We start from the raw sequence: 20831 nt of genomic DNA on the forward strand, positions 1-20831 counted from the left end.
CTAAGATACCTTTCCTAACTGGATTATTGAGTAAACCATATTGTCCTGTTACCAACCTTTAGGATCACAGGATTGGAAAAGTGCAGTTGAAATAGTTGAGAGACATGAAAAGACTCTAACAAAGAGAAAAGTATTTAGCAGATATGAAGGCAGTACAAGGTGTTGAAGTCACATATTGGGTCCTTGAGCAAAGATTTCACCATATTTTCATTTTTAATAATGTAAAGGCCTTTACAGTGAAATATTGTGGTTGCTGATTGGAGCCAAAGTTATCAAAAAGCCCTCCTGGTAACAAGAGATTATTTGGAGGATTTGGGAATAGACGGTCTGTTCACCCCATCCTCTACAGAGACTTTAGAGCCCCACTGCCCCAATGCCCCACCAGCTGACTATGCTAAGACCTCCTTGGTCTTATGGCATGTGCATGGGCTTCTGTGATGAGGATATGGCATTGCTCTCCCTGCTTCCCAGTAAGTGTCTGCCAAGCCAACTTAGATACAGTGTAGGGCTAAAGACAGTGGTGAAGCTGACAAGTAGAGATCTGGAGGGAGGCTTGAATAAGAGGGTTTAGGTTCAGTTTGCCTAGGATGCTAGATTCAAAACCAGTGTAAAGGACATGTAGGAACCTGCAGTCTCTGAAGAAAACATGTAAGAAAACAGTCATCCAAGTGTTAGATTCCCTGAAACCTTCTGAGGGCAAGGTCTGATAGGGGCTGACTGCTTCTATGTCAGTGAAGTCACTGCCAAAGTGTGTTGTTTTATTTACTAAGTTTCTGGATGGTGATGGGCGTTCCTAAGCCTGCCCTGGGGCTCAGGCCTCGGGGAGGAGGTCCATTGGGCCAATATAATCAGTATAATTGGAAGGGTGACCTTAAAATTCTCTCTTCTTCAGGGGTGCCTGGGTAGCTTAGCCAGTTAAACCTCTGACTCTTGGTTTCGGCTCAGGTCATGATCTCATGGTTCATGAGTTTGAGCCCCACTTCGGGCTCTGTGTTGATAATGTGGAGCCTGCTTGGCGTTCTTTCTCTCCCTCTGTCTCTGCCCCTCACTTGCTCTCTCTCTCTCTCTTGAAATAAATAAGCTTAATTTTTAAAAAAAATTCTGTCCTCTTTAAATTTCCTTAGGAATTTTCACCATTAGTCTTATTGTTATATCACAGCCATCTTCCTTTAAAATGCTGTTACCTGATAAATATAACACATTAACATAATAGCATACTTCATCAGCTTAGAATCATAGCATTTTTAAAGCTGGAGGTGAATCTTAGCTAACTGCTAGCCTAATAATTCCTAACCTTTTCATCACCTTGTCCCCCCTGTTTTGAAATGTTTGTCTAAAAAACATGATTTTTAAAAATTCACTCTCCCTTCTTACTAATCAGATATATGCAGCTGCTATTAGAATTTCTGATCAGCAGGAAATAACCAGTGTTACTATACTGCCAGAAGCTAACGCAAAAACAAATCAACATAATACTTTAGTTATGGAGTGATGATGTGAAGCCATACTACTTATGGATGTGTGGTTTCTGTTAAGCTTTAACACTGAAAATAGCTATTGGGGGGCGCCTGGGTGGCGCAGTCGGTTAAGCGTCCGACTTCAGCCAGGTCACGATCTCGCGGTCCGTGAGTTCGAGCCCCGCGTCAGGCTCTGGGCTGATGGCTCGGAGCCTGGAGCCTGTTTCCGATTCTGTGTCTCCCTCTCTCTCTGCCCCTCCCCCGTTCATGCTCTGTCTCTCTCTGTCCCAAAAATAAATAAAAAAAAACGTTGAAAAAAAAATAGCTATTGGGTGCTGCATCTGAGGACTCAGGGGTTCAGGGACCCCTCAGCTGGAAAATAGCTAGGCCAACCCCTTTATCTTCTGTGTAAGACACTGAGGCCCAAGGAAATGAAGCAGTAGAGACAAAACCTGAATATTGGTAAGACTCTAAGATAGAGTGTGTTAGCATTCTTTAGCAGAAAACAGAGCCTTGAGGTACTTGACTAGAAAATGTGCTGTTGGGGCGCCTGGGTGGCTCAGTCGGTTAAGCGGCCGACTTCGGCTCAGGTCATGATCTCGCACTCCGTGAGTTCGAGCCCCGCGTCGGGCTCTGGGCTGATGGCTCAGAGCCTGGGGCCTGTTTCAGATTCTGTGTCTCCCTCTCTCTGACCCACCCATTCATGCTCTGTCTCTCTCTGTCTCAAAAATAAATAAACTTTAAAAAAATAATAATAAAAAATAAAGAAAATGTGCTGTTGTTTGTTTTTTTTTTTTCTTATAGGGTAGAGACCTTTTAGTGCATCTTTATCTCCACGGAACCCAGTGCAATGCCTTACACGTGGTAAGTGCTTATTATATCCTTGCTGGGTGAGTGAGTTACAGGGAGTAGGCTGAACGGTTAGAAACTTGTGGTAGGTTCAGGAAGTAGAGTCCTAGCTGACATATGGCCTTGGGGGTCCTGGGCAGCTAGTGGGGAGCCTAGAGGGCATGAGTACCTGCAGGGAGGGAGCAAGAAAAGAGGGTGGGCACCCAGCCATGGGTGCCACCCTGTTTTTAGCAGTTCGGTGCTGGCTAACGTAGGAGGGCTCTCCTGGGCCTTGTTTTAGCTCCTCTTTACGTCTCAGATCTGGCGGAGGATTTCTCAGTGTTGGACATGCAAGCCCTACCCTCTCGCTCCCCTTCTAGAAACCTTCAGCGACTATCTGTTGCCCTCATGAGAATGTCCAAGCATAGGTGTCAAAGCCCTTCATGATCTGCCCTCTACCGACTTCTCTAAAATGTTCCCCTTGTCTCTTGGCATTTCCCCCTCACATTCCCCATGCTGACCTACTCGTAGCTCCCCGTTCTCATCTCTGAGCCTTTGTGCAACGTGCTTCTAGCTAGAACTCCCCTTCCCTTCCATGTTCCTCCAAACTGGCTAATTCCTTATTCCTCCAGGAAGTTGTCTCTGATACACTATTCACCCCTGCCCCCCCAGACTGGTGCAGCACCCACCTTTCTAGGTTCCCACAGTCCAGTGACATTTATCATACTGTTTCAGGAGAAACTGACAACCCTACCTCCAGCTTGAGGCTGCCCACTCCCTTCTATCAGAAAAACACAGTAACAAAGGAAGTTCATGTTGCCATCCTTGGACAATGAAGGAGGAACCATCTAAAAATAACATGGGTCAGGAAAAGCTGCCAGGATGGGGGGTGGGGGGGGACGACTTTGATCCCACCTCTCCCTCAGAATTGGAATGAGGTGTCCATTCTCCTACCACACTGTGTGGTTTGGGGTATTACATTTTATGTGGAATTGTTAACCTCAGCACTAAAATGGAGTTCGTTTATTTCCTAAATTCTCCTTGAATAGCTCTTAAATTATCCATAAACACTTGTATATGCAACCCTACGTCAGTTTTTCTGTCTCTTCAATAAGGCATTGTTGCCCTGTGGTTCTCAATTGTCTTCTTTAAGGTTTAGACCAAGTCGTTAGCATCTTCTTGCCTAGTCACCTGTTTCACTTGTCAGTGATTGGGAAACCCTTAAAATCATTCACATATTTCCCCCCACACACTTTCAAGCTTGGTCATGTCTGTTGTTTGATGCATTGGAATACTACTCAATATATGGTTGAATTCATGTCAGTTAACTGTGGTATTCCCATGTCATTGTTTCTTCACCATGAAGTCCTCAGTGGGTGAGCTAGGGAAAGTTTCACAGTGGGGCGATTTTGAAGGCTGCGTGGGGGTCTAGCAGGTTAAAAGGAAGGGGTGAAGTCAGAGGCATAGGCCAAGACAGGGAGGTATGAAAGAGCTTATAAGTAAGGGGCAGTTAAAAGTTGTGTGGTTAGAGTAGAAGCAATGTTGGCAGAAAGGGGCAGGTAGGCTGTTAGGGATTTACACGCCACATTAGTAATTCTGTTGGAGACACAGTTTCTTCATCTATTATAATGGGGATAGTACCTGCCTCTAGTTTAGACTTTATGCTTATAAGCAGGGGTGATATTTAAATATTTAACCATCAGTACAACCAGGTACAACTCAGTCTGATGGAAACAACCAGCTGAGGGAAATCTTTTTGGGGGGTTAAGTGCCCTCAACTAGAGTGAAGGAAAGCACTAAAGCAGGAAAATCCAGCTACTACTGGAAATGGTAGGTCCTGATGTCTTCTAGGATTTTGTCCATATCTGCTCTGTAAGAATCCATGCCACACCCAAAGCAACGAATTTTGTCTTCATACATGTGTTGTTCTGTGACTGGCCTCAGTGTCACCAGAGAGAAAACTGAACTGGAAAGGAAGGGAGGGGACATGCTAAGTGTTTTACGTGTTCTCCCTTTGATCCTCACCCAATTTGGGGAGTGAAGGCATCATTAGATGCCTTTTATTACCGCGGAAACAGGCTTTGGTAGTTGCTGATTCCTGAACAGGTGGTGAGAGCCTTTCTAGGATAGGTCCCTATTGTTCTGAAGCATGCTCGTTTCTGTCACTGCAGGGTTCCAGAATCATCCTCATCTTCAGTTTGTTTGTTTGTTTGTTTATTTTATTTATTTTTTAAGAGAGAGAGAGTGTGAGCAGGGGAGGGTCAGAGAGAGAGGAGTAGACATGGAATCCGAAGCAGGCTCCAGGCTCTGAGCTGTTGGCACACAGCCTGACGTGGGGCTCGAACCCATGAATGGTGAGATCATGACCTGAGCCAAAGTCAGATGCTTAACCAACTGAGCCACCCAGGCGCCTCTCCTCATCTTCAGTTTAAGCTTCAAGAACACTTCCATTTCTCACTCACCCATCTGGCCACCCAACCCATGTTCGAGAAAAACAACTTGAAACATATGTTTTTATTTCACAAAAAAAAAAAAAAAAGAAAAAGGAAAGGAAAAAATATGACATGCAATAGCCATCCCCTAACAAACTATAAACTCTTGGAATACAGAATAAAAAGGAAATCCAAGCAGTCCTGATGAGACAAAAATTTGGTTTCACAAGGCTGAAAAATCCGTTACAAAGTCTCTGTTGTATAAATATAGTCAGTCTTATCTTTAATGTAGAGTCAGACAAAAAAAAAAAAAAAAGTTGTATTGGCATAAGAAATCTCCCAGTCCTTAAACACACCACAATGTTTGTTTTCCCAGCCGAATCAGGTGATGCCTACGTGATGAGAATTACTTGTGTCTTCTAGAACTCTAGGTAACCAAATGGGATTTAAGTATTTTGTCTCCAGAGCCCACACTTCCTCCCCCAGTAGCAAACCACTATTGCCTTTGTTTAAGAGCTAAATGCTCTTCCCATATAAAATCTAACATGTGTCTCTTCTAAAATTCATTATGGTGATGGCTGCACAATTCTGTGAATATACTGAAATCCATTGAGTTTTATATTTTCGATGACACAATTATATGGTTTGTGAATGATATCTTAATAGGGCTATTAAAAAACATCTAATATGTCTAAGTCACAGGTGACCCCGATATCATAACTGAGGAGCTCCCTGGCAGGACACAGGGAAGTCGGTACACTAAGCAATAGTAAAAAGGAGATGCTTAAAGCATTATAACAACATTGAATCAGTGGAATTTGAGGTTGCTCTGTGGGCACTCAGTTTCAAGATGTCAGAATAAAGAAGTCAACAGGGTATATACTTTTTCCTACTGCTTCGAAGGTGCCTAAGGACCTTGTGTGGCTCTTGTCACAAAAGAAAGTTATTCAGTGGGGAAGCGGGTACCCAGGGTGTTAACTGAGGCTACAGAAAACTTGAGGCTGGAGTTCAGGAGCTAGGTGTTTGCATCTGTTGGAAGAAATTCCAACATTGCTGCAGGGTCTGAGAGCCCGACTCCCATAAGAGGAGGACACCCCCCAAAAAAGTTTCTAGGTTTATTGAACCAAAGGGACTACCTGCCTTCAGCAGTGCTACTGATGACCAGAAGTGACAGCAGGGCCTGGTTCTCACTGACCCTTTTATAAAACCACTGCCAGGGCAGCAGTGGTTAACCAGATCAGCAAACCATTTTTATGGCAGACAAACCACTTAGAAATGCCAACCCCCTTCTCTGCCTACCCTCTGGGCACCAAGCGGCCACCCAAAAAAGGAGATACGTACAAGCATGGGTAACTGGGCCCTTGACCGAGGGATGGTCGTGCTAGCTTGATAGGGAGGGAGAATTGCCAGTATTAGAAAGGAAACCAGAATTTAAGCTTTGCACTGTTTTTGCCATTGTAGTCACTGGAAGTCCATCGATTACACTTGGTGCAAAAGTAGAGAAAAGGGGCACAGAGGACACTCACTTTACTCACCTTTCAAAAGGGATGCTGCCAGAAATTGGGAAGTCTTTTTAGTTTTTTAGCACACATAGGAAATGAGAACAGGAGAAAGAGAAGGATAGAGACTTGAAAGTGTGAGGTGTTCCAGTTTGCTACACATCTTGTTCAACTCCCCCTAGTCTTTCCTCCTTGAAGACTGATCTGGTTCCGTGGTTGTAGTAGGGGTTGGGAGTCAATTCCTCTTTTGGCCCACCTAGAAAATGTTTATTTGGTAGCTGAGCAGATGAGTGAGTTAAGCTTAGAGGCAGACATCCTGGCCACCTCAGGTTCATCCCATTGTGGGCTGCATCCCCTGGTATGGCCCCATCAAAACCTTGACCTCCTTGTGTTCTTTCAACATAAGATACTCCAGTTCCATGCTATGGCTCAAGCCTCTAGGAATGGGGCCCTCAAGGACAGGAAATTTTCCTTACTGGTAGGGTTTGTCATCTCTGTGGGTAAAAGCAAGCAGAGAATAAAGCTAAAACATCTGTGTTTGGGGCTTACCTTTTCTCTTTAGTGTCACAGGGAGATGGTGGGATGTTAAAAAAAAAAAAAGGGTGGGGGTAGAATAGATCCACCAGAGCTTGGGCATTTTCTTGGTGTACTTTTTCCTTTGGTTCCTATGAGAATATTTATGACTTACTTAGGAAAGGGAGTTGAAGTACCTAGTTTAAAAAACAAAACAAAACAAAACAAAACAAAACTTTCCTGGTTGCCTCTCTTTGTGCTTATTGAGCCTTTTCTTCCCCAGGCCTTACTCACCTTGCCCTCAGCCTATCCATGAAACTCAGTTTGAGTTGGTTATCCAGGAGCAGTGAATCTAGGCCACCACACAGGTCCAGGAGGGAATGCCCACACCCTCCTCACCCAGTCTCTCTCCTAAAGAGATCAGGAGCTGAGGGCATATCATCAGAAAAACTCCCAGCTGCTTCTGCCCTTCAATAAGAGGACAGAGGAAGTTGTTTCTATACTTAAGAAGAAAGAAAACTTTTCATTCCAGTTCTATAAGAATTATGAGCAGACGAAGCCATGGCTCTGGCAAGGCTGGACCATTTTGGGAAACAAGATGCAAGCAAGGGAGTAATATACAAACAAAGTGTGGGTGTATTTGACAGGTTTGAGGCAAGCAGAAAGGAGGGTTTGGGTACTCTATAAAAAAAACAGATATCTGAAATTCAAACTTCTTCTGATAAGGCCACAATGAAGAGATTTCCAGCAGGAAGCTGGCACCCAAATCGCCACAGGCTTGCAAGGTGATGTGCCGAGGTGAGGAGGCAGGGGAGGCAGGGCGGTGCCTCTCACAGGTCCATGTCTGGGCCTCCTGAGGATGTCTTCAGTGGCACGGAGTCAAATCCATCAGGAGTCCTCTGAAAGAGAGATGGTGACAGGAGCTGGCTGCTGCAGGGGGGCAAGTTTGCCGAACAAAGGAGAGAAAGGGAAAAGAGGTGACAGAAGGAACCCTTATGGAATTCCTGTTTCCAGCGGCTTTGTGGAAACAGATATAAGATTCCCTCTATTCTTCTTGGTCCTTTCAGTCAGTCAGAGGATGAGAAAAATCTTTAAAACCCCCTGCTTTGCATCTTTGCTGAATTCTAAAAGCCCAGAAAGACTCAGGGGTCCCAGGGTAAATTGTTCTCCTATTGGTTAAACACACACACACACACACACACACACACACACACACACACACGATTTTTAAAAAGGCCAAGGGAGTCACCCTGATAGGTCAGTACAAAGGGAATGAGATTCTACAATCTAAACACCTACCCGCCCTCCTTCCCTCACCAACCTTCCAGTCCTCTCCTCTCTTCTTACCACCCTCCCCGCCCACACCTGTTTGATGAACTGGTTCAGGGCAGCAGTGAGGTGTGCATTCTGGCAGAGTGGGACTGCAGAGGGCTGTGGCCCTGGAGGAGTTGCTTGGACGCTCTCTGCTGGCCCCACACCCAGCGACAGGGTTGTGGGTATTGCATTTATGAGCTTCAAACTCGCTCACCCAGCCACACAGACAGAGCCAACTCTCCCAGCTCCACAATGCTCAGTGGTGAGCAGCCTAGACTTAGCTGTTGACTCAGCTCCCAAAGGACCAGGCCCAGACATCAGGGGACAGCACCCTCCACTGGTCAAAGGAGAGCCTCGCTTCTATCAGAAGTTGATCCTAGAGACCACTTCTTCCCCACCCTCAAAAATAAAAAAGGGGTGGGGGTGGGGGGAAATGATTCTTACAACGTAGATGGTTCAATACTCCTTCTGGAAGTTAAAAGGCCCAAACAGTTCATCAACTGGAGTGCATGTTGGGAGAGAAGGAGCCTGGTCAAGAGCAGCCTTGGACCCCATGGGAAATAATAAAGGTGTGGAAACACAGAAGGCAGAAGCCAGGATTTTGAGGGTGAAGGGACAGAACAGTAGGGAGGGTGGGGAGCAGAGTAGTGATCCCTGAACAGTGTGGGACCATTCAGTGTCCTAGGACTGGTGTCTTCTCCAGCCCTCCAGGCTGACCTCAGTGCACTGACGAGCCTCCCTACCTTGGAGGTAAACGATTTGATCTTCCCAAAGAGTGACTTCTTGCTGGTAAAAATGAGGTCATCCTCCACATCCTCGCCTTCCATGATGGCACAACTGTCGGCTGCTGGCAGGTCGCAGTCCTTGAGGGTAGCATTCATCACCAGCTTGGAGTACTTGTACTCCAGTCTATGAGACAGGGGATGGGAAAGATAAGACAACAAAATGTGGAATAAGGGAGGGAGGAGAGAGAGAGGCTGGGCTACAAACAGGTAACCATAGATAAGGAATCTGAAACAGCAAAATGGTGTGAGGGCTGGGCATATAGCTAAGGAATCTTGATTTCCAGTTCAGTGATCTTTTTTCCTTAAGTCTGGCTGTTTCTGTGTTCCCAAAGCTTAATAGAAATATTGGAATCATAAATTTATTATTTTAATTGTTAATAATAACAACAGATTTAGGATACTCTTTGCTTTTCTTTTGAGCATCTAATAGCCATTTATAGACTGCCGTGTGATACTGTCCGTGTTCAGGAGTCAGGATAACCAATACATATGTTGGATAAGTGGCTCAACCAGTCTCTGGCCAGAGTCACAGCGTCTGTGGCCAACTCCAGAGGACAGCCCCATGAATTGAACCCTCAGATGTTCTCCTCCCACTTCAAAGATCCAACCCTGTCCATCCCCAAACTCCAATACCCCATCATGTACTTTTGATTCTTTTTCCAAAAGTAACAGGTCAAGACGGTGAGGAGGATGGCAGTACAGGTGCCAGCAGAGATGCCCACTTTCAGCCAGAAATCGATTGTTTTGCAGATGGTGACTCTCTGCTCAGGCAGGGAGATGCCACCCGCGCATAGCTTTGGTTCTCGCCACACATAGGTAGTCTTCTGTTGGGGAGGAAAACAAGAAACTTAGAGGTCACATTCCCTTCTCTCGTGGGACATCCCCAAGGAGAGAAACCCACCTGGATCCCAGCCACGCAGCTGCTGACAATAGCGTGGTAGTCAGCAGGGGAGCAGAGCGGACAAGCAGCCACACTCTCCCACAGGAAGTGGAAGTTACAGCCATCACAGGTCCCATCGGAGCATGTGCTGACAAAGCAGAAAAGAGACTTGAGCGCTCACTGGCTGGGTGGTGGGAGTCCTGTCATCTTATAGCTTGCCTGATCCATCCTCTCCTTGCCAAACTGTGAACCCCACCAGGACCCTTCCAACTAGTCCTTAACACAGGTCTTGCTCTCTGATCTCCCACCCTCCACCGGGCTCTCTACTCTCTGCCCGTTTGTTTTGCTGACATTATCACAGCTAATGCCAGGTGTCTGAGCTCTAGCATGGCTGCCCCAACCAACACTTCAGAGGCTCCTGTTCTCTCCGTGGACTTGTGACATTTTGCAAAAAGCCACTCTGATGCAGCTACCTGGCGGGTGGGTTTCAGGGTCATGGGTAGCTGTTATGTGCTTTACTGTGATGTTTACAACAACAAGAAAAGCGGTCTTACATTTTGACACCACTGTGGAGTCAAAATATCCTGCTTTGTTCCCCGTCTCCCTGAGTGGCTCTTATTTAGGAGCAACATTTCCCAAACCATGTTCCTCAAGACACTAGTGCCCCTCTGCCTGGGTGGCTCAGTCGGTTGAGCGTCCAACTTCAGCTCAGGTCGTGATCTTGGCAGTTTGTGGGTTTGAGCCCTGCATTGGGCTCTGTGCTGACAGCTCAGAGCCTGGAGCCTGCTTCAGATTCTGTGTTTCCCTCTCTCTACACCTCCCCAACTCGCACTCTGTCTCTCTCCCAAAAATAAACAAACACTAAAAAAATAAAAATAAAAAAATACACACACACAAAAGACACCAGTGCCCCTCAAAATGTTAGTTGGGGTTAGGTGGGGCAAAAAAAGGAGGTGGGGGAGGGGTGCGGTCATCAAACTGGTTCCAGAATTCTCGATTTAATGCACTCAGCTATTAAACTCAGAATTGGGTCTTTTATTTGTGGAGAGATTCTTAGGATTCCTTAAACCGTTACTCATCCTAGTAATAGCGAGTACATATGCCAGACACCATGAGAAGTCCACAAGTTCACAACCACTCCCTGAGGGAACTTATTATTACCCTCATTTTACAGATAAGGAAAAAGAGGCCCAGAGAAGATAAGAAATGTATGCACAATAACATAGCTAGTAAGGGGAGGAGATGAATCAAATAATCACTTGGCTATGCCGCTGTCCCCATAATGGTATGGGAATGCGAGAGTTGCTTTGACTCATCCTTCTGCCCCATTCTTGACATCTGAAGATCGAGAATTTGGAGCCATGACTGTGTCCCCAAGAGCCAATGAATGGCTCTCAGACTGTTTTCTCTTTGGCTCTTGGGATGAAATGAGTCCAAAGAAGGGAGACCTTTTGTTACACCCCTTTACCTAGGCAATGACAGACTTCCAGGGGCGGGTTTCAGTGGACTGCATCTGACACGGACGGTGGCTGATCTCCCAGAACTGCAGGACTGGGTCACATCACTGGACCTGCAGAGAAAGCCAACCCCCATAGGGGAACGAATCACTCACCTGTGCCATTGGAGAGTCGTTGACGTCAACATGGAACAGTTTCCTTGCTGGGGAAGTCAGGACTTGGGAGTGCACAGGACTGGGGTTATACAGTGAGAGAGTGGGGATCGGGGAGATGTGGTCAAGGGGAAAGGCACTGGTCCAGGAAAGGTTAGCATATCCATAACACCGGAGTCTCCTAAGGTAGGAAGGGAAGTCAGCCACAGATAATCCCATATTTCTCCCTGCCTCCAGGGCACATCTGCCCCAGTAATACCCCAGAAGCTGGGAATCAATGGACTCCCAGCCTGTAGCTGTCACTGCTGGGTGGTTCTGCTAGACATCGGGTATGTTCTGGCTTGATAAGTAGGTGGCTGGAGAGAGGGATGCATCAGAAATTGTGGAGGGGCCTAGGTTTCCCTTGTACAGACTGGTCTCTCATCGTCACCTATAAAAGAAGATCACGTCCGGTATTCCCAAGGACTCCGGGTGGAAAAGTTCGGCTGGGGAGGTGATTCCATTCAGAGTCATATCTGTTGTCACCCCTGCCAAATTAGAGCTCCTAATTAGTTGTCACTAGTAGCATGAGCCGGCAACCACTTCAATTCTTTCAATACCTGTCAACATCCAACCTTCCTCCATCTCATCACACCCCAGAGTGGCTCATGAAAGGGTGAACCAAGGTTTGTCAGAAGCCCCAGGGGGCACGTGGCATCCCAAGATGGAATGGAAAACAAAGGTCAGGAGGTTGGGTCCCTCATCTGGGGCCTTTTCACCTCAGAGCCTGGTAGCCTCACTCTCTCTTACACATATACAAGCCCAAACAGGCTGCAGCGGCTGATTTACTCACCGATAAGTCGGTCAGCCAGGCTGACAGGCTGCGAGGACACTCCAGCCTTGTAGCCTGTCACCTCCGGGGGGATGATGACCGCCTGGCAGATGTAGGCGGTGATGGATTTGGAGAAACCCGACTCACCCTCAGGAATTCGAAGGTCAGTGACATTGTCGGCACACACGGACATTTTCTTACCCTGGGTTGGCAGACACAGAGAGGATGAAGTGGGGAGCAGTGAATGGTCATAGAACTCCCAAAAGGAAGGAGGGCACAGCTTTTTCACATCTGAAATTTCAGCCTTCCGATGGTATGTTGCAGTGGAATGATTCATCCCAGATCTAATTATAAAACAGACTTTTTTTTTTTTTTAATGCTAAAAATAAGGCCTAGGTGTCCTAGTTTCTGGAAGCCTGGCCCAGGGGTCGCAAGCCTTTTTGTTTCCTTGCAATCACGTGGGAACCTTGTATAAGTGGTGTCGTGATGGTGGCAAACAATCTGGAGCTCTAATCTACCAGCCCACCTTACCCTGACCAGTTTTCTAGATAGCTGCTGAAATACATGACTGGTTTCCTGAAATTTTTGAACATTCCCTCTCTGTGTCTCCCTTAGTGCTCTGATTCCACTGTGCTTGTCTTGGGAGCACTTTCCAGACAGAGATTCCCAGCAGTTGAAACAGACCCCATAAGTAACTGCCTCCCTGCCTTGAGGTAGGACATCTGGGAAATAATTAGAACCTAGTCCATTTTAAAAAATGTATCAAGAGAAGAAAGTTTGTGTTTATATAGAGAACATGCCAAGAAATAAACATTCCATAACAACTCTCACTGTAGAGAACTCTGGAAGATGGTAGGCATAAGACTCCTTCCTCCTGGAGATTTTATAGTAGAGGAAACACTGAGATGTTGTTCTTGAAAAAAATGTTAAATTTGTGGAATATCAATATATAACTTGTCTGCTAATATAAAATCATTTGTGGGGCACCTGGGTGGCTCAGTCGGTTAGGCATCTGACTTTGGCTCAGCTCATGATCTAAACAGTTCATGGGTTTGAGTCCCGCATTGGGCTCTGTGCTGACAGCTCAGAGCCTGGAGGCTGTTTCAGATTTTGTGTCACCCTCTCTCTCTCTGCCCCTTCCCTGCTCACACTCTGTCTCTCTCTCTCTCAAAAATAAACATTTAAAAAAATTAAAATAATCTTTTCAATATTTTTTAAAAATTTTATATTTATTTATTTTGAGAGAGAGACAATGAGAGCTTGAGTTGGGGAGCAGCAGAGGAAGGGGGAGAGAGAGAGAGAGAGACAGAGAGAGAGAATATCCTAAGTACGCTCCATGCCCAGCATGGAGCCCAACGTGGGGCTCGATGTGAGATCATGACCTGAGCCAAAATCAAGAGTTGGATACTAAACTGACTGAGCAACCCAGGTGCCCCTGCACCCCTAAGTTTATTGCAGCATGATTTACAATAGCCAAATAATTGAAGCAGCCCAAATGTCCACCGATATATTAATGGATAAAGAAGATGTGGTATATACACACAATGGAATATTGTTTGGCCATAAGAAAGAATGAAATTTTGCCTTTTGCCACAACATGGTTGGAGCCAGAGAGTATAATGCTAAATGAAATAAGTCAGACAGAGAAAGATGAATACCTATGATTTCACTCATATGTGGAATTTAAGAAACAAAGGAAATGAACAAAGAGGGGAAAAAGAGAGAGAGAGGCAAACCAAGAAACAGACTCTTAACTATAGAGAACAAACTGGTGTTTTATCAGAGAGGAGGTGGGTGGGGGGATGGGGTAAATAGGTGATGGGGATTAAGGAGCACACTTATCACGATGAGCATAGGGTGATATATGGAAGTGTTGAATCACTGTATTATATACCTGACACTAATATAACACTGTATTTTAACTATACCAGGATTAAAATTTTAAACTTAATAAAATTTTTTCTGGGGTGCCTGGGTGGCTCAGTCGGTTGAGTGTCCAACTTTGGCTCAGGTCATGATCTCACGGTTTGTGAGATCAAGCCCCGCATCGGGCTCTGTGCTGACAGCTCAGAGCCTGGAGCCTGCTTCACATTCTGTGTCTCCCTCCCTCTCTGCCCCTCCCTTGCTTGCACTCTGTCTCTCTGTCTCTGTGCCTCTCTGCCTCTCTCTCTCTCTCAAAATAAATAAACATTAAAAAATTAAAATAAATAGAACTTAATAAAATTTTTTAAAATGTAAGTGTATTAAGCATTTACAATGTAGGATTTTCAATATTCTAAGTTTTGTTAAAAATGAAGCAATGTCAGTTGCTAAATCTGGTGGTTCTTAGTTTATTTTTTAGAGTGTAAGAAATAAGGAACATGAGAACAGAAAGAAATCTGTACCTTATGGTAAAACAAAGAGTTATTTTGTCTTTGAAATGCCAGTCTGTAGTGTGACAGTACACAGTAAGCATTTCTGAAAAGATAAAAGGAGCAAAGAAAAGAAGGCAATCTCTCCAAACTCCACATCTTCATCGCCCTTCCAGCTCACTGAATGAAACTTTTACTACATGGTCTTCCTTTAATCAGTCTCAATTCCTGAGTTATCACTAACTCACTATCCAAGCTTCATTTTAACTTCTTCAAAGACTTTGAAAGACAAGATAGAGACATGTATCTCGAACTTTCCATAGATTAGTTCTTTTCTTCCTTCCTTCCTTCCTTCCTTCCTTCCTTCCTTCCTTCCTTCCTTTCTTTTATTAAGACATAATTGCCATAGAATATTGATTAGTTTATTTCTTGGCCTGTTGTCTACATAAACACAAGTCAAATTTTTTTTGCACGCTACAGAAGGTGGTAAAGCTGTGCTGTGTAAAGGCCTCACTGCCTCACAGGGTCACAGACTAAAGGCTCAAGATGCTCTTTATTTTGTAATATTTGAAACTAATAACTCTCCAACTATGAATCCTGCCTTGTTTGTGATTTAGTTAAGTGCAGTAGTGGTGTGATTGCCCTTTAATTTCTGCCTTTGAATTTTTGATCCAAAATATTTGCAGCAGCATGAAATGGCTGAACATAACATTCTTTTAATATCCTGTAAAGCCTTTCACATTACTTTCTTTTATACTGTCAGCAAAGGTTCACAGGGATGAACTACAAACAGTTTATTTTATCCAGCCTTTAGAAAACAAATAACAGGGAAGCCTCTGGCACTGTTAGTGGGAATGCAAACTGGCACAGCCACTCTGGAGAATAGTATGGAGGTCCCTCAAGAAACTAAAAATAGAACTATCCCATGACCCAGCAATTGCACTGTTAGGTATTTATCCAAAGGATACAAAAATACAGATTCAAACTATTGACAATTTAGCAGCATTATCAACAATAGCCAAACTGTGGAGAGAACCCAAATGTCCATTGATTGACGAATGAATAAAAATGTGGTATTGGGGCTCCTGGGTGGCTCAGTCGGTTAAGCGGCCGACTTCGGCTCAGGTCATGATCTCGCAGTCTGTGAGTTCGAGCCCTGCGTCGGGCTCTGTGCTGACAGCTCAGAGCCTGGAGCCTGTTTCAGATTCTGTATCTCCCTCTCTCTGACCCTCCCCCGTTCATGCTTTGTCTTTCTCTGTCTCAAAAAATAAATAAACGTTAAAAAAAATAAAATAAAATAAAAAATGTGGTATATATACAATGGAATATTACTCAGCCATCAAAAAGAATGAAATCTTGCCATTTGCAGTGATGTGGATGGAGCTAGAATTTATTATGCTAAGCAAAATAAGTCAATCAGAGAAAGACTAATACCATATGATTTAACCATATGATGGAATTTAAGAAACAAAACAGATGAACGTATGGGAAGGGGAGGGAAGAGAAGAGAGGGAAACAAACCATAAGGTATTTAAAAAAAATTTTTTTTTTACATTTTATTTACTTTTGACAGAGAGAGACAGAGCACAAGTGGGGGAGGGGCAGAGAGACACAGAGACACAAAATCTGAAGTAGGCTCCAGGCTCCATGCTCCAAGCTGTCAGCACAGAGCCTGACGGGGGCTCAAACTCACAAACTGTGAGATCATGACCTGAGCCGAAACTGGATGCTCAACGGACTGAGCCACCCAGGCGCCCCTGTAAGGGATTTTTTAATTGATAGAGAGCAAACTATGGGTTGACAGCTGGAGGTAGGTGGGGGATGGGCCAGATGGGTGATGGGTACTAAGGAGGGCACTTGTTGTGATAAGCACTGGGTGTTGTATGTAAGTGATGAATCACTGAATTCTACTTCTGAAATCAATGTTGCACTGTATGTTAACTAACTAAAATTTAAATTTAAAAAAAGGGGGGGGGGAAGAAAACAAATAACAAGTTCCATGATTAGTGAAGACTGCTTTTTAAAGGGAACAGAATCTTCCTTCTGCATTGTTTTTACATATTCATTTTAAAAGAATAAAAGTCAGGTAGGAGTAAACGAACATCTTATCTTGAACACCTTTATTTTCCTAAATGTTTATAAACCAAACATCTGATTTTATAGGAAAAGGTCCTGAGGGAGAATAATAATCACTTAGAAACCTTTCAGTTTCCTAAACCGCCTGATGCCTGTTTTTTTTTTTTTTTTTTTTTTTTTTTTGGCTTTGCTCCTGTGTCATCTCTGGCTCTGACCCACTGATGTCCTCTTTCAATATGACGCCATCAGCTCGCGTACACCTTACCTGGTTTCCACACAGACTGAGGGTAAAGTGATGGAAGTATTTCAGCCCTTTGGAAGTGAAGCTTGGCCCTCCAGCCAGAGAGACGGTTTTTGCCAAAGCCAGGAAGTTGTAGTCCAAAACCCTGGTTGGAGTGCTGATCGAGAAGGTGCAGTCATTGTAGCACAGAGAGTGGATCTGAGGGGAAAGGGTCCGTCAGGCCCGCTGCGTGGGCAGAACTTGGAAGAGACTGTAGTGGAGAGGGGTGGCTATCGTCCCCGGCCTGGTCCAGCCCAGGGGTGAAAGAAGCGGACGTACAGATTGTGTGGACATTAAAACAAGGCAAATGGGCTAGTGGGGGTCATGTGCATCTCACAGTTCAATTATTAGCACATATATGATGTACAAACGCAAATCTACTGTTTTCCAGTAAGGAATTTGGTCAGATTTTTATAGCCTTGTCCCTCAGCCTGGATATAGAACTCTCTCAATACACAAGGTAGCCCTTCTTGCTTTTAAGCAGAAGACAAGAATTGCTAACTGGAAGAAGGGTGTTCAGGATGGCAGAGGAGGAAATACAAGCCTTGCTCCCTCCCCATTTAAAACTCACTGAACCCTGCCTCCTCTCTCCCAGGTTCTCTGCAGGACACTGAGCTTCAAAAGTGGACTTATTTCCCATAACCACCCCCCGCCTTGCTCTGTTTTAGGGTCCCCGTTCAGCAGCAGCCACATGCAACTGCCACTCCCTCCCACAACGGCAGAGGGAGCCCCAGGGGAGGAAGTTAGTGGCAAAAGTCTAGGGTGCCCAAAAGAGGTTGTCTGGGATCTGCAGAATTGTGGCTTTTTACTACACAGCTAAACTGAGCAGCATTCATGGGCTGCATAAACAATGCCTTACAGATGTTTGTGTGTTTGTGTGGTTGTGATCAATAAAATACAAATTCATTTAAAAGCATTGATGAACACATAAGAGCTTTCTGTCACAGAACTTTCTTAGCTTTAGAAAGTACATGGGGGCAACAGCACTGCTTTTCTACTTTAGAAGAAATCTCTAGGATAAAAGAGAGCAATGCCAATTAACTGCATGTCCCAGCAAAGGTGGGTTGCCTTCCCAAAGGACTCAGGGCAAATAAATACCCATGACAATTGTCTGGATTGAAGTAGGCTGAATGTGAACCCGAGCTCCTATTCCTTTCCTTTAAGTCTCTGCAGAGATTCCAAATAACCCTCTGGACCAGACAGTCACAGATCTCCCTAACCCATCTCTTGAAGATGAGACTTGTCCTTGACTGAGGCCTAGACCCTGAAAACCAATGTCTACAGCTAAGAACTTGCCGTCCATGGTCACAGCCTGGGTGGGTATCCTCAAGGACTTAACCTGGGAGTAAGCTACAGGGAATGCTTGGGTATCAGCCCCTCAAAAATCCCACCCAGGTCCTGGAACCCTCTGAGGTTGTTCATCCAGAGGGCCAAGGTTAGGATGCATGACCCATTGCTGGCACCTTGTTGCTCTTGGTCCCTGGACCACAGGGCATGCAGGCCTGGATGCCATAAGGCTGGTGGGCTTTCAGGATTGTGTTAGGGGGGCAGGAGTGGCAGGTTCCTGAATCCCGATCAATGTAGTAGCCAGCAGGACAAGCGGTGCAGGAGGAGCCCATGTCAGAGGCTTCCAGGGCACAGGGACGGCAGTAGGAGGCCACCCCATCCATGACGTTGGTGACATTGATGGAGTAGATTTTGGCGACGTCATTGGTATACTTCCTGCCCTGGAAACAAGAGGAAAGAGGGCAGAGGCCTGAGACATCAGCAGCAATTGAGTTCTCTGGAAATAGCAAATTACTACTTAACCCTCTTTTACCCTGTAATACTTGAGAAAAGTCTTGGAAGAATCCTTTTTTTTTTTTTTCTCACTTTAGTAGCTCTTTAGCTACATTTTGTGTCACATTAAACCAAGACTAACCCACTCTAAATGTTGTATAAAAATATTAAGTGTCATGGGGGAAATATGCAGTAGATAATGATAAATGAAAAAAAGCAGGTCTTTTCCTTGTGAAAGGGGAAAAAAGTATTAGTACTTAGAGTGTCATCTTCCCTGGAAGTCATTTGGACAAGGCTGGGTGCTTCTCAGGGGCTGGAGTAGGCAGTTCCCTGATGGACTCCTTAAGATCCTTCTAACCCTTGGATTCTGAACCTCACACTCATACTTAAGCTAATGCCAGGGATCATCCTGACTCAGAGGTGTCTCCTGGAAGCCAGGGGTCTGCGGAAGGGGAGGAGCTTACTGTCTCATGAAAAGTAGTCCTCTGGAAGGCCCAGGTGAAGCTCATAGTAGCATTCTCCTCGATGATATAGGTGTAGGATTGTTTGCCCTTGGAACCTTTCCATGTCTCTACGGGAGTGTTGGTCCTAGAATTCACACCCTGAACCCAAGACAGACAAGTGAAGACAGTACAATTGCTGGGTGGCTGGTGAGGGGCAGGGTGCCCATGCTGCTGCCATCCCAGGGCCCATTACAGTTGGTCAGACCCATGTTAAACTGTTAAGTTCCTGATGGACGGTCCAGGCCCTTCCTCTGTGAAGTCACTATAAGCAGGTTGTCAGTTATGTTCATGTGCCAATGGGGCGGGGTGGGGGTGGGGGCAACCCTCCCCATAGTCCCTGGAAGCCCCATAGCAGACAAAGAAAGGGAAACATACCACCATGAAGTAGAGCTCACAGTTCACAGAACAGATGGTCTCAAAGACAAATGTGATCCTGGCCACCTCTTTATTCTCTGTGTCTGCCATCACTGACTGTGGAGGTCTATGGTGCAGAAATTAAAAGTCAGTTCCAGAGGTCAGGCAATGCTTATTGAAGAGCCCAGACAGCAGCAAAGGGTCTGCTGGGGGGACAGGATTAAGTTCTGAGTATGTTGGAAACAGCAATGGATTAAGTCCAATTCTGCCACCTAGCTATGTGACCTTGTCTTAGCCAAATTGTAGTTTTCTCATCTGTAGAATGAAGGTGATAATATCTTTCTTATTTACCTTCCATCATTGTGGTGAGATCCAAAGGCATACCAGATGTACGAGTGCTTAGTAAAATGCTATATAACCTCACTAGCAGAGTGGGGTCCCCAGACCAGCAGCATCACCCTAACCTGAGCTTATTAGATGCACAGAACCTCAGGCCTCTCCCCAGACCCACTGAATCAGAATCTGCACACTAACAGGATTCCTAGGTGATGCATAAGCACATTAAGGTTTGAGAAGCTCCACCATCATAAGATGTAAATTACCTACATTCACTTAGCAGCTCATTCTCTGGGGTGGTGGGAGCTTTTCCTGGGTCAAATGAGCAGATATTTCAATTTATCATCTCTTCAAGCCAAGTTTTCAGTCTGGTCCTTCTTTTGGGAAAGAGATCCATGCCCAAGGGGGCAGGTAAGGGGTGGTGGTGAGTGGGTGATTTGAGGAAGGACTTTACCATAGCAATCAGATTTGAAAATTGATACGTACTTTTAGGAATGTTATCCCCCCAAAAGCCTAAAAATTTTGCTCACCTTGCAAATGGGATATAACTGCTCATCTCTGAGTAGTGTAAATTAAGGGAAAGGAAATCAATACCTTTTGAGCAACCACTGTGGGCTGAGCACTGTGCTAGGGATGGAAAGGAGGGAGTTTGAAGAAGGTAGTGGAGAAGACAGACTGGAAATAGGGAACCTCTTCAGTGGTCCCCCCCTATCCTGAAAGCACATATGGGTACAAGAATTCACTTTGGCTTTGGAAATCCTTTTATGGCTTTTCTTTTGGCTTTGGCCATTTGCTCGTATTCTAAGTACCATCAGTCCAGCTCCCGTCTATACAGTTGTGCCAACCACTGGGCTGGAAGAATCATCTCAACCTGAGTTAGTCCAAAGTCACAGAATGTGACTTGTTTTACAGATGAGGAGTCTGAAGCTTATAGGGGGAGCATGGTGACTTTTCCAAGTTCACAAAGCCAATAATTGGCAAAGTTCAAGTGTCCTGTCTTCCGCCTATTATTCTTTCCACTGTA

General features: G+C 45.1%; 1 protein-coding gene and 1 long non-coding RNA gene across 8 annotated transcripts in view; one reads left to right on the top strand and one right to left on the bottom strand.

The window, feature by feature from the left end:
* Positions 1 to 20831, top strand: part of LOC131504256 (uncharacterized) — a 42940-nt gene that overhangs the window by 2725 nt on the left and 19384 nt on the right. For 2 of the 4 annotated variants that reach the window (XR_009257885.1, XR_009257882.1), the window contains exons 2-3: positions 2262 to 2321; positions 3021 to 3373. This is a non-coding gene — a long non-coding RNA (uncharacterized LOC131504256). Of the gene's footprint in view, positions 1 to 2261; positions 2322 to 3020; positions 3374 to 20831 lie in introns of those variants that run through there. The other 2 variants (XR_009257884.1, XR_009257883.1) reach the window with 1 other exon arrangement.
* The window catches only part of ELAPOR1 (endosome-lysosome associated apoptosis and autophagy regulator 1), a 73526-nt gene continuing 60037 nt past the window's right edge, over positions 7343 to 20831 (bottom strand). Inside the window, exons 13-24 of one of the 4 annotated variants that reach the window (XM_058716314.1) lie at positions 19493 to 19598; positions 19079 to 19216; positions 18299 to 18562; positions 16821 to 16994; positions 12150 to 12330; positions 11748 to 11844; positions 11177 to 11278; positions 9730 to 9856; positions 9474 to 9652; positions 8787 to 8952; positions 8488 to 8543; positions 7343 to 7628 (exon numbers count right to left, since the gene is read on the bottom strand). In XM_058716314.1, coding sequence (XP_058572297.1) covers positions 7595 to 7628; positions 8488 to 8543; positions 8787 to 8952; positions 9474 to 9652; positions 9730 to 9856; positions 11177 to 11278; positions 11748 to 11844; positions 12150 to 12330; positions 16821 to 16994; positions 18299 to 18562; positions 19079 to 19216; positions 19493 to 19598 — 1624 coding nt within the window. In that variant the 3' untranslated portion in view covers positions 7343 to 7594. Of the gene's footprint in view, positions 7660 to 8487; positions 8544 to 8786; positions 8953 to 9473; positions 9653 to 9729; positions 9857 to 11176; positions 11279 to 11747; positions 11845 to 12149; positions 12331 to 16820; positions 16995 to 18298; positions 18563 to 19078; positions 19217 to 19492; positions 19599 to 20831 lie in introns of all 4 variants that reach the window. The other 3 variants (XM_058716317.1, XM_058716316.1, XM_058716315.1) reach the window with 3 other exon arrangements.

This window comes from Neofelis nebulosa, chromosome 2 (assembly GCF_028018385.1).
Source record: "Neofelis nebulosa isolate mNeoNeb1 chromosome 2, mNeoNeb1.pri, whole genome shotgun sequence".
Classification (NCBI taxonomy): domain Eukaryota; kingdom Metazoa; phylum Chordata; class Mammalia; order Carnivora; family Felidae; genus Neofelis; species Neofelis nebulosa.